The following is a 15,838-nucleotide window of genomic DNA, read 5'->3' as shown; positions in this document are numbered from 1 at the left end:
ATGTATTATTCAAGCATACATAATAACGGTCAGATAAGTGAATAAAATACAATTAAAGTTTAAACCGTGTAGATACATAGAATACGTAGACACACAGCTTAATTGTTGAAGTTTTGACCATGATTTACATCACAAACTGTGGCTCGATAGGTTAGGCGTAGGTTCCCCAAACATAGGATGATAGGTATGTCCGGGTTCGAAACCGTCGTAGCTCTCTTCGGGCGGCAACGACTGTACCCCGTGTATTCTAAGGCACGGCCGCCCGTCAATTGACTTTTTTGCATTTTTTTTCACTTTATATTTCATAAATAATATAATAATATACATGTTAATTTTACATTATAATATGACTGTATATTATATATTATGTACCTATATGTTATTTAAATTATTAGGAATTCAACACATATTATTTTCTTTAAATTGTCTTTATTTTTCATAAGTTATTTCGAATGTTGAGTTTTTGGAAAATACTATTTTTTCTCTTCACTTATAGCAGCTATACATACTAGACTAATTTTCTGCAGCACATTGTTCGCTATCCGACTAAGTCGGATAGCCTACCTAGCTGACGAACTTTAAAGTTAATAGATTTTGACTTGATATGACTGACTTTCTAGACACTCCAACACGGTTTCGACTTTACACTTTTTACATAAGAAAAAGCACCGGACATGTGACGGCACATACCTACCATTCTATCCGCAGTAGACGGATTGCTCATTTTGATTTCGTCTTAGACGGTGCTGACTGACTTGCTTAACACTTAAACATGTAGGTTTTTACATTTTTTTTTTTTTTGATATAATTATATATACATTACAGGTACATGTTTATATGTATTGTATTGGTTAATATAATATTATGTATCTATATGTTATTTTTTTTATGAATTATAATAAATAGGTACAATATATTATAATTGTTTGTATTTATATTGTATAGTTATAGTTTGTATTTTTCGTAAATTATTTTGTAAGTTGTGTAATAGGGTTTTCACTTATAGCCGCCCAACGTCGGGTCTGCAATCCACCGCAGGTAGATTGCCTACTTGATATGCTGTAGCACATTGTCCGCGATCCGACGAATTCGGATTGCCTACGGCCGCCCGTAAATTGACTTTTTTGCATTTTTTTTCACGTTATATTTCATAAATAATATAATAATATACATGTTAATTTTACATTATATGACTGTATATTATATATTATATTATTATATACTATATTATTAGGAATTTAACACATATTATTTTCTTTTTGTCATTGTTATTATATCATACTAATTTGTTTTATTTTTCGTAAGTCATTTCGAATGTTGTGTGATTGGGTTTTTGGAAAATACTATTTTTTCTCTTCACTTATAGCAGCTATACATACTAGACTTATTTTCTGCAGCACATTGTTCGCTATCCGACTAAGTCGGATAGCCTACCTAGCTGACGAACTTTAAAGTTAATAGATTTTGACTTGATATGACTGACTTTCTAGACACTCCAACACGGTTTTCGACTTTACACTTTTTACATAAGAAAAACTACCGGACATGCGACGGCACATACCTACCATTCAATCCGCCGTAGACGGATTGCTCATTTTGGTTTCGTCTTAGACGGTGATGACTGACTTCCTTAACACTTAAACATGCAGGTTTTTGAATTTTTTTTTTTTTGATATAATTATATATACATTACAGGTACATGTTTATATGTATTGTATTGGTTAATATAATATTATGTATCTATATGTTATTTTTTTTATGAATTATAATAAATAGGTACAATTTATTATAGTTATAGTTTGTATTTTCCCTAAATTATTTCGTAAGTTGTATGATAGGGTTTTCACTTATAGCCGCCCAACGTCAGGTCTGCAATCCACCGCAGGTGGATTGCCTACTTGATATGCTGTAGCACATTGTCCGCGATCCGACGAATTCGGATTACCTACCTAGGTGGCTAATTGGATGTTAATCGATTTTGACTTGAGATGACTGACTTGCTAGACAATCCAACTCGGGTTTTGACTTTACACTTTTTACATAAGAAAGAGCCACCGGACATGCGACGGCACATACCACTCTATCCGCCGCAGGTGGATTGCTTATTTTTGTTTTGTCTTAGATGGGTAATGACTGATTTGCTGGACACTCTAACATGCAGATTTTCGAATTAACATTTTCTTACACGTATGAAAAAAGCACCGGACATACGCTGGGGGATAGTATTATCATTGAATTGCCGGTTTTCATGGGCCATGGGAGATTTCTAGACACTGAATCTTGACTTTCAAACGTTCCCACCTTCGAAACGAGACCGCCGAAGAGCCAGGCCATACAGAAATTCTTATCACCTTCTACATGTTTAAGTTCAACATTTATAATTCTAATGTGTCTCCAAAATCGGTACTCACTTACAACTAACACGGTCAAGGGGTCCAACTATTTTTTCGATTATTCACCTATCTACGCAACTAACGGGGTCCACAATCCACCGCAGGTGGATTGCATACCTGATGATATACGCTTCGATATAGTCCGCGATTCCGATGCAGTCGGATCGCCTACCTATGTGATTTTATAACTGATAGCTAGACATTGATAAACCTATCGACTCTACACTTTTTAACAATGTTAACAACCAAAAGCAGCGGAGAAATGGGAGATGATCCTGGAGATCGTATCCAGCCTATCCATTTACAACGTTCGTGACGGATTGCTAGACGCTCAAACTTTTAAACATTCCCGCCAAAGCGCCAAGCCTTATCTCCAATCCATATCACTAATCCTTATCAGAAATCCTAAACTTTCGTCTTACAGCTTTTGACACTTTTATAATTCCAACGACATTGTCTCCAAAATTGGTACCCACTCTCATTGAGTCCAACTTTCCCAGAGTTTCACTTAGAGCTAGTTATATTATAAAATATAAAAGGTATACCATTATAGGTATTTCTTATTTTCTCCAATAAGTTATTTTTTTCAACCGCTCTGTATCTTTAAGAAATACCCTGTATACCTACATCAGAAACGACAGAATCTAATTTTATTTTTATCACTATTAAAGTGCAAGCGCGTGGTACAGGATATTATGATCAACAATATTATCATGTTATCGTCAATAACGTGGATATATACGAAAGTAATAATAATCGAAATATTGTTTACTGATAAGTGATCGCCCATTAATGATGGGAAAATCCTAATATCACACTGCGATTAGCGGGTACTGAACGGTCGCACTGTGCCTGCAGTGTCGCGTAGCTTTAGTAGACACTAGACCGTATAATATGTACTCATGAACACGTCTCAGTCCGTCTTAAACATTTTATTTTATTTTTGGTTTGGCTGTTCAACGTTCAACTTTAACTTTGTTAGCAACTTAGCACCGTCGTGTGAAAGGTAATTATTATACTAATTATTTTCATAAACAAACTATAAGAATTGTTTTATTAGTCAATATTATTTCGTACCTAATTTTATAGATTTTAACTGTTGTGGTGAATTGCGATGACCTGGTCAATCGTTCATTTTGTAGTTGACGATACTGTGGAGGTAGTTCCTTCACAGTGGATAAAAAAAAATGGTTACTGTGCATGGCCTAAGACTTTAAAAATTAACGATGTCAAAAAACTAGTACAAAATAAAGTACGACCTAATAAATTTGATTTTAATTTATTCAAGGCTCGTTGTATGGCTGGTGACATTGGTAAGAATAATTATTACTTTATTTTATTGATATAATTTTAATTTTAAAACAAATTCAAGATAGTTTTCTAAATCAAGTAAAATAACAGGTAGGTAATACTTTACCTTTGTCAAAATTGCCCTAACAATAGCTATATGATCTCAGTGTTTTCCTGATTGTTTGCTTCAAAACATTGCACTTCATATTCATTTCGGCTAATTATTTTATTTACTGTGGCAAAATACTTGTATTTCAGATTTCTTTTCCTAACCGATAAAATAATGTCAGCAATATTTAAATTTGGTTGATCACTATAAATTAGTTGAACCTGATCTGACCTTCATCAAAACTAACATCCATTTTTGAATTCCAATTTCAATTTTTGAATAATTATTTTTTATGACAATTAGGTACAATTAACATGTATTTAATTAAAAATGTTCTAGATAACTATTTAAGTGCTCAAAAAAAATGTGATATCGCTAAATACAAAACGGATCTTTCTTCTACCGAAGAAATGATAAAGAAACGTAAAAAGTTTAAAAACAAAAAGCAAGTTTCCAGCTCAGAATCTGGTATGTTTATTACTTTATTGTAATGGTATGTATCTTGTATCAAACTGATTATTTTATTTTGCAATTTCTTTTAGACTGTGAAGAATCTGATGATAATATGTCAAAAGGCAGTAGTATTCCTCGTTATCTTTCAGGTAATACATTTACATATTCTATTATATTTTAAGATCATTAATTTATGTGTTTTTTATTTCTTCATAACTAGATCCGGAATCTAGCCCTCAAACAAACTCTCAACGAAAAAATAAAAATCTTGTACTCGATGGTGGCAGTAGTAATTTGGTCAAAAGACGCCATGGTTGGTCTCCATTAAAACCATTAATTAATAATGACGATTTGTTATTAGGTTTGTGTATATATATATATATAGATGGAATAATATTATTTTATTTACTATTGATTTAAATATATTTTTTGCAGCTGAAAAAAGTATTTTGTCGGATATAACTGAATCTCCTCTGCAATCTGTAGATAACAAGTCTCCACAGTTATTTTCTGCGGGTATGATACTTTTATTAACTTATAATTTTGGTTTTACATTTATGTTAAATATAATAATATTTTGCTATTTGTTATTGTTATTTTTATTAGAAAAAAACCGTGAAGCATCATCAGACACAAATCACAATTCTTATGGTGTGTTTTCTTATTTGAATTATTACTTATGTATTCTTTTTTTCTTTTTTAGTATTTTTATTTAATATATAATATTATGTTTGTTATTTAAAAAGTAAAAAGAAGATTATTTGCGGCTGATCCTCATAAAAAAAAAGAAGCTACTACAAGATCACCAGGCATTATCTCAAAACATCATAATGGTGATTTTGACTGTTCTCAATTGATAATGACTCGTTAGTAATGACTAATGATCTTATTGAATTTTTTTACCCATTTATGTGTGTATTTTATTAATTGTGAATTTTGTTTGTAGAAAATAGATCTTTGCCTAAGACACTGAGTGATGATTCAAATACTTTAAAATCAAAAAAATTTATACTTGGTAATTTCACACTTTCTTTTTGCTTTTTGTTTTTTTTTTTTTGTGCCCTATTTTTTATGAAGCTAAATTATTAAATTTCTAGAAACTATTTATTTGTTATTATGTGAAAAGTACAGCTGTAACTATAATATTGTTTATTTAAATCATTAACAGATGATAATGATGCTTTCAAGAAATCGGTTCTCCATCAATTATTGACAATTAAATTTGAAATACGTTCTATGGATGAAAAGTTAAATTTTATATTAAATGTAGTTGAAAATGACAAAAAAGTGTCTCATGCGAGTGAAAAAAATCCAGATTTAACAAATTTTGAAACTGATTTTCCAATAAAGTCATTTGATGAGTTGGATGATGTTGAAAATAAAATATCAACCAACACCACATATCGTTTGCATTTGGTAGGTATTCATTCAAAGGGATTTAAAATTCATCAATTTTTTATAAACATGTACTATTTTCTAGGTTCAATATATTTCCTCTGTGGGAGGACTCACTGTGAAAATAATGGTCAAACGTATAATAGGTTTATTATTCATTCCAGAATTGCTCACAAAATTTTCATACAATGGTCGCGGTAATAAAAAAAGGTGTTTTTATGCGTTGTTGATAACAAAAATTATTTTTGGTTAGTATAAATTTAAAAACAAAATAGTTACATAAGATTTACAGTAGTGTTTTCAATTTATTATATTGAGCTATAATAACTATATTATGTATACATACATTTTGATTTGAACTTCCAAATAATTAACTTAAATAATTTTGTTGTTATTATTATAGCTAGAAGGCAGACTTTTAAGTTCTTAAAATATCTTATGGATAAATTGTCTACATTTTTCATCCTTATTGTGCTGCATATAAAGCAAATAAAGATATGTAAAAACCTAACACTCAGCTCTCTAGTTATAACCAAAAACTTGTTTGATCTATAAAAATGTATTTAACGGATTAACAAAAATTAAAAATTTTAACGTGAAAATTCATGAAATAAATGTTTGTATTCATTTAAGAAATTTTTATTATACGTTGCTATTTGAAAATCAAAAGTAGATAGTCGTGTACGATTAAATATAAGGGTGAAAAAAATAAAAATATTGTACAATTCTAGAATAGCATGTATATATAAAAATTTGGAAACAATTAAATACTTTTTGAAATAATGAGTGTTTAACGATAAAAAAATCATCCTGTATAGCTTATAATTAGAAAATTAATTTGTTTATATGTTAAAACTATAATAAAATTTTCATATATGATACAGATTGTAAATTTTTTCTATTCTAATAAAAAAAAAAAAAAAGCGTACACTATATATTATTTTTAACATGTTTTGTTTAGTAGTAAATTTTATAATTATATTTTTCAGAATCTGTGCTGAAAATCAAAAAGTTTTCTTCTTCAGACAATTCAAAAAATGAAATTGAACAAGTTTTAAAATATATTTTGATTCAAACCCCATTCAAATTAAAAAAACAAGATACCGCCAAATATAATATTCAGATCATTGCCGAAGAAAATTAAATTTTTAAATTTTTAAATTTTATTTAGATATTTGTTTGTAATAAAATAATACATTTTATGTTGTCCTTATATTTCTAATATTTTTTATTACTATATTATCCGGGACCTATTATAATATATATTATATATGATTATTTTACTTAATAATAGGTAGTATTATTATATAACCCACTTAAATATATTATAAATATAATTTCAATAAAAAGTAACAGCAAATAGAACACCTAATAGTTAAACTATAGTTTTAATAGGTATGCAAACTAGGTATTAATCTAATGATAATCAATTATTGTTTGAACAAATGATATCAGTGGTCGAGAAATTTTATTATATAACAGTAAATATAGGAGAAATGTTTATTCTAAATTTGGAGGGCCTGCATTTTTTTTTAAGAAAAAACTCGAGGATACATACAAGGTTTGCTTGAAAGATTTTGAATTTATTTATGGGGGGGGGGGGGGTGTTTCTTATAGTTGATTTTGAGAGGGTTAAGCCTCCTTAATTGCGCCTATATATATGTCAGATGGTATAATTCAATTAAGTATAACTATTGCATTTAGTAACATTGAATAAACATATAATACTGATATTATAAACACTTTCTAAAGGTTGGTATTTCATTATAAAACTAAATTTCAATACTTATTTAAGGTTAAGTAAACACTAACCCAACATACAAATTATATTTAGTAAAGGTTTATGTTACAATGCTTATTAAATGCTGATGTTTGAATGTCGATTCAACTTCATTTTCTGGTTCAACTCACCTTTATGGAATCTTTATTATAGATTAATACGACCTTCGTTGAATCAAATCTCAACATTTATTCAATGATCAACATTACAAATTAAATATTTATTAAAGGTCCATTATAAGTTTGTATGTTATGTGGGACATTGCCCCGTGTAACACTTAGCCCCCTGTTCCCCTACTCCATAAAACAATTAAACGTAATCCTGGAGTCACCCCCTCCCCTAGGTGTATTTTGGAAAATATTTAGTTTTTGTACGACGTTCCTGAAACTCGAGATTTGTATAGTTTGGCGGTTGGTGATCAAATTCGGCGTCAGGTGTCGAGACCATAGGAGCCGTTTTTCTCCGTATTTTGGGGCTCCGGAAATTTAAAATTTGCGTTCTTCGGGGTTTCCGGTACGGACACTTAGATTTTGGGCGTGGCGAGCCGTTTTTTGTAGTTGGACGTTATAGAAGACTGCGCCGCATCGATGTATACTGACATCGAGGTTATCCCACTTTTGGTTCGGGAGTTATGATTTTTCAAGTGTTTTTTGTACTTAAAAAATTACGTAGTTACGTGTATTTTGGATTTTGGGTTTTCGTTTGATCAGTACGAAACTCGAGATTCTGGTCTTTTGGTGTACGATGATTCAAAAAGGCTCTATGGTTGAAGTACGTGCGACCATTATATTAAAAGTTAAAAAAACGCAATATGTGATTATTCGTATAACCAGACGTTTCCTTATGGTATACGTCTGTATGACGTTTTAAGTAATTGTTTTTGAACTTTTTTTTCACCACTTATTTTAGTAGGCGTGTTGCTCAATTATTTATTAATGTAAATCGATAGGCATATAAGAATAAAATATTAAAACCTATAAAATAATAGGTGAATTAACTCTAATATAATATTTGAGCTAACAAGTAACAACACAAAATTGTATGTACATTTTCAAAAATTAGCTCTTTTAATATGGGTTGTATCGTTTTGAAATCGTTTTCAATGCAGTGACACCTCTAGATCAAATTTCCTGTTCTCGAAAAAGCCACGTCTCGTATTTAAATTTGAAAAAATTGGTAAAACAAAAATTTCCCGCTAATTTTTTTTTAGAAAAATTCAAATTTTGATCACAACATTTACCCCTTTAATAGTTGAGTTAATAATCTTTTAAAAACTGGTAAACTGGTCTGGAGACGTTTCTGCTTCGATCCTCAAAAGTTTCAAAAATATAGTACTTTTTTTGAAGGATTTGGTTTTTTTCAGAATCGTAATATATCGAGAAAACCTAAAAACCTACAATATTGATCGTATCGTCATGAAATCTTCAAGGTTCAATGCAGTGACCCCTCTAGTTCCAATTTCTGTTCTTAAAAAAGTCGCGTTGACAAGGTTGGAAAATTGACAAGAGAAAATTTCCCGCTAATTTTTTTTTTTAATAATTCAAAAATTTTGAACACTTAATTAACCCCCTTAATATTTGAGTTTAAAAAAAATTTACCAGATGGACAAATGATCGTCGAAGGTTTCATTAAAATAGGACTTTTATAACAAGGATTTAGGTATTTAAATATGTTTTTTAAATTCGTATTTTATTGAAAACCTAAATCATTCAATATAAGTGCTATCGTTATGAAACTGTAACGATTATCGTCCATCGACATCGTACATTACTCCCTACGTTGAGCACGGCCAATATGCTGAGTGTTAGTAATGACAAATGTGTATATATTATGTATGAAATATATATTATGCTGACGTGATGTTTAGCTCACATCATGTAAATAACCGACCGGGACGCCTGGCGGGAGATAGTTATGATAGACTCTACAGTGAGGTAGTCGATAGAGTCTATAGTCGACGGTTGATAGTTGGATGGTCAAGAATGAAGAGTCATAGTCGGTGGTCGATAGTGGAACTCGAGGACTGACAACGACCTGAAGAGGACCTGCAGACGACCAGCTCAACCCACATTTGGACATCGGCACTCACGACACACCATGGCCCGATCGGTAGCCCGGAGTTATAATTTATAAGTATACTTTCGATGTTGTAACTTGTAGTAGACAATAATAATACATTAATAATCAATAACAGATATACATATATAAATTACGTTGAGTACTTTGCTTCACATAAGGTAACCCTGATCCCTAGAAATAATATCACACACCGAGGTCGAGTCTCCGAGACCTCGTTAATAGAATCAGAACGACACCTGAACGGGTAAGACCCCAGGTGAAGAGGAGACGTTACAAAACCTTCAAGTATCAAAGCAGTCAACCCTCGAGATAAAATTTCTATTCTCGAAAAAGTCGCGTACCGACCTTAAGTTTGAAAAATATACAAAAGAAAATTTCCCGCCAATTTCATTTTTGAATCGTTCAAATTTTGAACACGTAATTTACCCCCTTAACAATTGAGTTAATACACTTTTAAGAACTAGAAACTGGTCTAGGGACGCTTCTGCTTCGAACTTTGAAGGTTTCAAAAAAATAGGACTTTTATTGAAAGATTTAAATTTTTAAATATGTTTTTCAAATTCTTATTATATATATTATATTCAATATAAGTTCTTTCTTTAATAATTTAACGAGTTTTTGAGACCAAAAGATTTACAACATCTAGGCATATTTTAAATTATATTTATATTTACATTTTTCTAAATCTAGTATTAACATTATGGTTACATATTATTGTTACAATATTTTTATGTTTAGATACAAGTAATAATTATGGTGGCCAGACGTCCCGTATTATACGGGAAAGTACCGTATTTCAAAAGTCTGTCCCGTTGTCCAGACATATGCTTCCGGGACGCTATATTGTCCCATTTTTTAAAAATATGAATATTTTCATACAATAGAAAATATGTAAATAAAATTAAAAATATAATCTTCATCTATCTGTATTAAATATCAAATAAGGTCTACGGAGTAAATGTATATCGTATATAATTATGCATTTGTAGAATAATGATGTTTTTGCTATATTATTATGATAACCGATTTGTAAATATCGAATTCGATTATTCGAATATAAAGTTATTTTTGGTCTTCGTCGTAATGGATCACAGCCCGCATAGAGACGATTACGATCACGACGTCGCGACCGACGATAAGACATAGTATTATAGCACAATATGTGTATATTATTTGTAAATAGATAATGATTTCTCTCATAATGTCGGTCTTAACAAAATACTTATAATTTTATGTTTTCTGTTTTTCAGTTAGCGTTCAGCGTTTCGTGTGTGTGAACATTTATCCGTGTATATCTTAAAATCTATCATACCTACTGTAAAACATAAGTTGAACTAATAATTAAAATAACAATTATGCTTTTTAACGAAAGTTTACAAAACGAATTCAAATTTATTACAAAATGTCAAAAGATGGGCCAAGAAGATAAGTATTTTTAGTATCGATCACGGCGGCAAGTCAGATATCAACCAACACATCAAAACAAATCGACATAAATTAACCAGTAATGCAAAAAAATCCCAAAAAGTAAGCGACTTTTTCAATACAAAATCTTTTAACGAAAATCAAAATAATCTAGCCGCCGATGAAGGTGTTTTTGCATATCATATATGTGGAGTTGAGTTGTCTACCAGAGAGAGGGTCGGTTCCATGATACAGCTAAGGCGGTGGGTGGGTGGGTGCTAAGCGTCAGTGTTGTTTTGACGTGCGAGTGCTCAGTTAGTCGTTTGTTGTTGTTTATAGTGTACGTCTGTATTTTGTTATTTGTACATTAATAAAGAGTTATTTCGTTACTAGTGTACTGTTGGTTATGTAAGTGTATATTTTGGTGCCCAATCCCACATTTTTGGGGGCCTGTCCGGGATCCGCTCCGATTTCTATACTTTAATAATCGCATGGTTGTGTTTTTGTACGTGATTCGAGTTTGAACCTAACCTCACTTTTATCAAGTTTGGTTACGCAGAATATACCGCAGGTATATTGTTGATAGCATAGTGTGAAAACTGATAGTATTGTTTACTAAATTGTTGTGATAATGCCGCGACCGCGGAAGAATAGGCAAGCGAGTCAAAGGCTAGAAGAAAGTGTCGGCGATCGTGTTGATGATCGTTTGCTGAATGGGCGTAGTGTTAGCGTTACATTCGCAGATGTACAGGATTCATTACGTCCATTCACCGGGGACGATAGTGGCAGTATTGTGAAATGGGTAGAAGATTTCGAAGATTTGGCAGATTTGTGTTCTTGGTCGGAACGGCATAAGTTTATATATGGTAAGCGACTGCTTCAGGGCACAGCCCTTGATTTTGTACGAGGCGAAGGTGGTTTGCGATCGTGGTCCGAGTTACGCGACAGGTTGCTAAATGAATTCCGTTGTCGGCTCAGTACGGCCGATGTTCATCGACAGTTATCGTCTCGTCGGAAACGTGCCGATGAAACATTGTTACAATACTTATATAAAATGCGGGGAATAGCAGCGCACGGCAATATAGAAGATGAACATCTTCGCGGCGAACACTACGTCCTAGACGTCGTCGGGAACTGCGTCCGTCGCAGTTCATACAGACGTTGCCATTCTTGCAGGTCGGCCAGCAATGTTGCGGTAGAGCGGTGGTCCCTGCTCATGGCATACACTGCCAATTCTTGTGACCAGATGCCCATGATGATGTGGTCCCGCGTTTCGGTCAAGGAGAGCTGCAAAGCCTGGCACAGACGGAGCTTGTCATAAAAGTAATCGGCTATATGTAGTGTAAAAAAGAGATTTCTGGAACCTCAACCTGCTGGCTCAACTCTATACCTGATGGCGAAACCCGCGAAACCCTGTTGCTCAACCCGTATACATCTCTACACCTCTGATCAACCCATGGGTTGAGCAGATCTATCGCATACGTACACGATAATCCCCCCGCTACCCCGCTCTTCCTATACTACAGGTCTGTTAACGCTGATGACGTTTACAAAGGAATGTGCGTGTGTGTGTGTGTGTGTATTATATTTCTGTATGCTATGCAGGAAGCTACATGTTCGTTAAGGTTGTTTACGTTTACAAACGTAAAAATTCTCGAAGACCAGGCGTGCGAAAACATTTAAAGATTATGCTAACGCCAATGTGATAACTGATAACATAGATATGATAACGCGGCGGCCCTTTGTAAGGCGTATTGGTAGTGGTGGTGGTGGTGGAGGGAAATTATAGAATGTTTATTGTTAGAAATATCAGTGGAATATTATATGTTCAAGTCACTGTGAATCTAACCTAACCTAACCTAACCTATGTATATTGTATATTATATGTAGACTGTATTATAATTTATTTGAATGTGTGTGTTTGTTTGAGATGTATAACGTGTATGTATGTATATATGTATGTGTGTTTGTGTATGTGTGTGTGTGTGTAAGTAGGTATTTATAGATATATGTGCGAATGCTTAAACGTTTGATGGGTTTAGAGTCTAGACGAAGGAATACATATAAATAATATCGAAGAGTCTCGCTAGAGACTCCTTTCTGTGCATAAGTAACACCGATAAGAAACAGCACACCGACAACCGATAGCGATACTATTATACATCAAGTTTCGTTTCGGCGCTCGGACCTCTCACTCGCACGCGATGGTTGAATTCAGAGTGCGAGAGAGACAGAGCTAAAAATTGCAGTTTTGTGAGTCTTTTTCTTTCGTCTGTCATACAGCGAGATGCGGCCGCCCAAACTTCCCCTTCCAACGCCTCTTCCACAACAACAGCTAGCTAGTCTTCTATTCTATTCACTCTGCGAACGCCGTGGAACATACTACGATTTGTAAATTTTGCTGTTACAATAAGTATAATTTTTTTGTCACAAATTCGTATGATTGACATTAGCAGGTACGTTTTACGTTTGCAGAATTATTATTAATTATTATTTATTTTTATTAAATTATAAAATATTTTTACGTACTCGCGTTGTTGCGATACCGAGGTCTCGTGCATTTACATTATTACATACGTTATTTTACGCGATTTATTGTTACAAAACAACAGCTACGTAAATATGTACCTATTATTACTATTTTAATACTATAATAATAATTATTATTATTAAATAATTGTATTATTAATATAAATTTATAATTAATAATTATATATTATATGGCAGATACAGCATAATGATCAGGGAGAACAAAACCAACTGGGTACAAATAAAAACCAAATCACGAAAATACAAAAGTGGCCCCAGAATTCGAAAAACGCCCACATTTTAGTATTCGAAGCAAAATAATTACATTGTCCTGAGATATCACAGTAAAACGTGCTTCGGAAAAATAATTGAAATCCTCAAAAAAACTTCTTCGGAGTTGTTGACTTGTTTACAACAATATAATTGATATCAATTTAAATTATGGCTGTAATATATTATATTATGATTATTTTACACGATATTTATACGATAAACAATAGTATTATTATAATGCATAGGTATTTACAATAATTACAATAAAGTATATAAGTACATGTTTGCTTGTCTTTAATATTTTAATTTATAATATGTAAGAAATATATTTCCAAATAAAATTAAATATAATAATATATATAATCCTCAGTATATCACAGTACAACGTGCTTCGGAAAAATAATTGAAATCCTCAAAAAAAACTACTTCGGAGAAGTAAAAAAGGCTTTCTGTGTGTAAGTTGAAGAGATTGGGAGAAAAGATAGAACTTTGGTGTTAATAAAGATATGAAATCAATCTCAAAGTTCTGTGCCAAAAAGGGCCACGGTTGAAAAAATAGAATTTAGGGCTTAATAAAGAAGTGAAATCAATACCCAAATTATGTGCCTCAACTTGAAAAAATATCTTATTCAAAAAAATTTCAAGATGAACTGTACAAACATTAAGAAAAAATATTAGCACAGAACGGCGTGAATTACAGTTTGTCAACAAAAATTCATACTAATGAGAAAATTAGCACAAAGCGGCCCTAATTACAGATTATCAACAAAAATTCTAGTCAGACAGATTAACTCGTAAACAAGTCAACAACTCCGATTTATGGCTAATTCATCATTATTGTACGCCGTTCTGTGCTAATATTTTTTTTTATGAGATAGAATATACACTGCAAACATAAGTGAGTAGGTTGCACCGCGGTGTGGTTGTATGGGAAGCGACCGGTTCGAGTCCAAATCCCGGTTTGGTAAAAAAATTTTAAATTATTTTCCTCGCGCGGCGGCGGCTAATTGATAGTGAAGAGCGGCGGGGAGAATATCGTATAAAGGCTCAGTCAAACAAAACGCGGGCTGCCCGCGTGGGCAGCCCGCATTGACTGCGGCGGGCACTGTATTATCTACGATTGCATTATCGTGGTTAAAAATAGCGCGGGCTGTCGAGGCAGAATCATGTCGACCGCCGCGGTATGCGGTCAGGTTTTAATATTTTACAGAGAACGCGGCCAGTCACAAATTATTCATTTCTCATTATCCATTACTATGGCAGATGAGACTGAAAAATTAATTGATTTGGTGCACAATTATCCATATTTATATGATACTAGTCACGGTGAGTATATAAATACTGTAAAAAAAACAGAGAAGTGGAATGAAATTGCCGGGATACCTACTCAATAAGCCAAGTAATCATAGTATAGTATTATAATAATATAGTAGTAATATAATATAATATGTGTATTATGTATGATATGTATAATATTAGTAATTTATAAAATGATAGATACTTAAATAATATAATGAAATAAACATGTAAAAATAGATTTTGTTTATTTATTTTTTAATTTTTATCAGTACTTATATTATATTAAATCAATACTGATAATATAAAGTAGTATTGTACAAAAACGATTTTGAATGAAAAAAACATAGTGTTATATATCTATATAATTTAAATAATTTACAAGTTCTTTCTAACAGAAGAAGCTGCAATACTTGATCTCTCTCTTATTCGTTGTGTATTAGAAAACACATTAGTAGATGAAATAGTGTCTTCTTCTTCTGGTTCGTTTTCAATTGTAGAGGTACTTCGCAGATAATTGTGTAAGCAACAGGCTGCTTTGACAACATGTTCTGCAGTGTCTACTTCTAATTCAATAGGTCTAAAAAAGACTCCCCACTTTTGTGCCAAAATACCAAAGGCATTTTCAACAACACGTCGTGCTCTGCTTAGTCACTTATTGAATACTTTTTTAGCTTCATCTTGTGCGACTACAGCTCTCGGAAAGGGGCGCATTAAAAAAGTTTCTAGTTTCGTCACCTACGAAAACATGTGGGACTGGGGTGGTTGTTCCAGGTAAAGGTTTAGGTGGTAAAATAGTTTTACCTTGTATGAACTCGCGATAAAAGGATGAATTTT

At 32.3% G+C, this 15,838-nt stretch overlaps 1 protein-coding gene across 1 annotated transcript; it reads left to right on the top strand.

The window, feature by feature from the left end:
- Window positions 1–3,292: 3,292 nt before the first annotated feature.
- LOC132951119 (uncharacterized) lies at window positions 3,293–6,784 on the top strand. The gene is made up of 12 exons (XM_061022839.1): window positions 3,293–3,399; window positions 3,483–3,706; window positions 4,132–4,260; window positions 4,335–4,394; window positions 4,466–4,606; window positions 4,681–4,761; window positions 4,852–4,896; window positions 4,992–5,111; window positions 5,192–5,260; window positions 5,414–5,661; window positions 5,726–5,888; window positions 6,630–6,784. Exons 2-12 carry the CDS (start codon window positions 3,508–3,510, stop codon window positions 6,782–6,784), a joined length of 1,410 nt encoding a protein of 469 aa, XP_060878822.1. The 5' UTR covers window positions 3,293–3,399; window positions 3,483–3,507.
- The last annotated feature ends 9,054 nt before the right edge of the window (window positions 6,785–15,838 follow it).

This window comes from Metopolophium dirhodum, chromosome 1 (genome assembly GCF_019925205.1).
Source record: "Metopolophium dirhodum isolate CAU chromosome 1, ASM1992520v1, whole genome shotgun sequence".
In the NCBI taxonomy this organism is placed as follows: domain Eukaryota; kingdom Metazoa; phylum Arthropoda; class Insecta; order Hemiptera; family Aphididae; genus Metopolophium; species Metopolophium dirhodum.
This window is presented reverse-complemented; position numbering and strand designations above follow the sequence as displayed.

Bases quoted from the DNA above. Each gene is read 5' to 3' on its own strand.
- LOC132951119 (XM_061022839.1), top strand. From the start codon at position 3,508: ATGACCTGGTCAATCGTTCATTTTGTAGTTGACGATACTGTGGAGGTA. The intron at 4,897-4,991 runs GTGTGTTTTCTT...TTATTTAAAAAG, and splicing joins CACAAATCACAATTCTTATG to TAAAAAGAAGATTATTTGCG. The intron at 5,889-6,629 runs GTTAGTATAAAT...TATATTTTTCAG, and splicing joins GATAACAAAAATTATTTTTG to AATCTGTGCTGAAAATCAAA.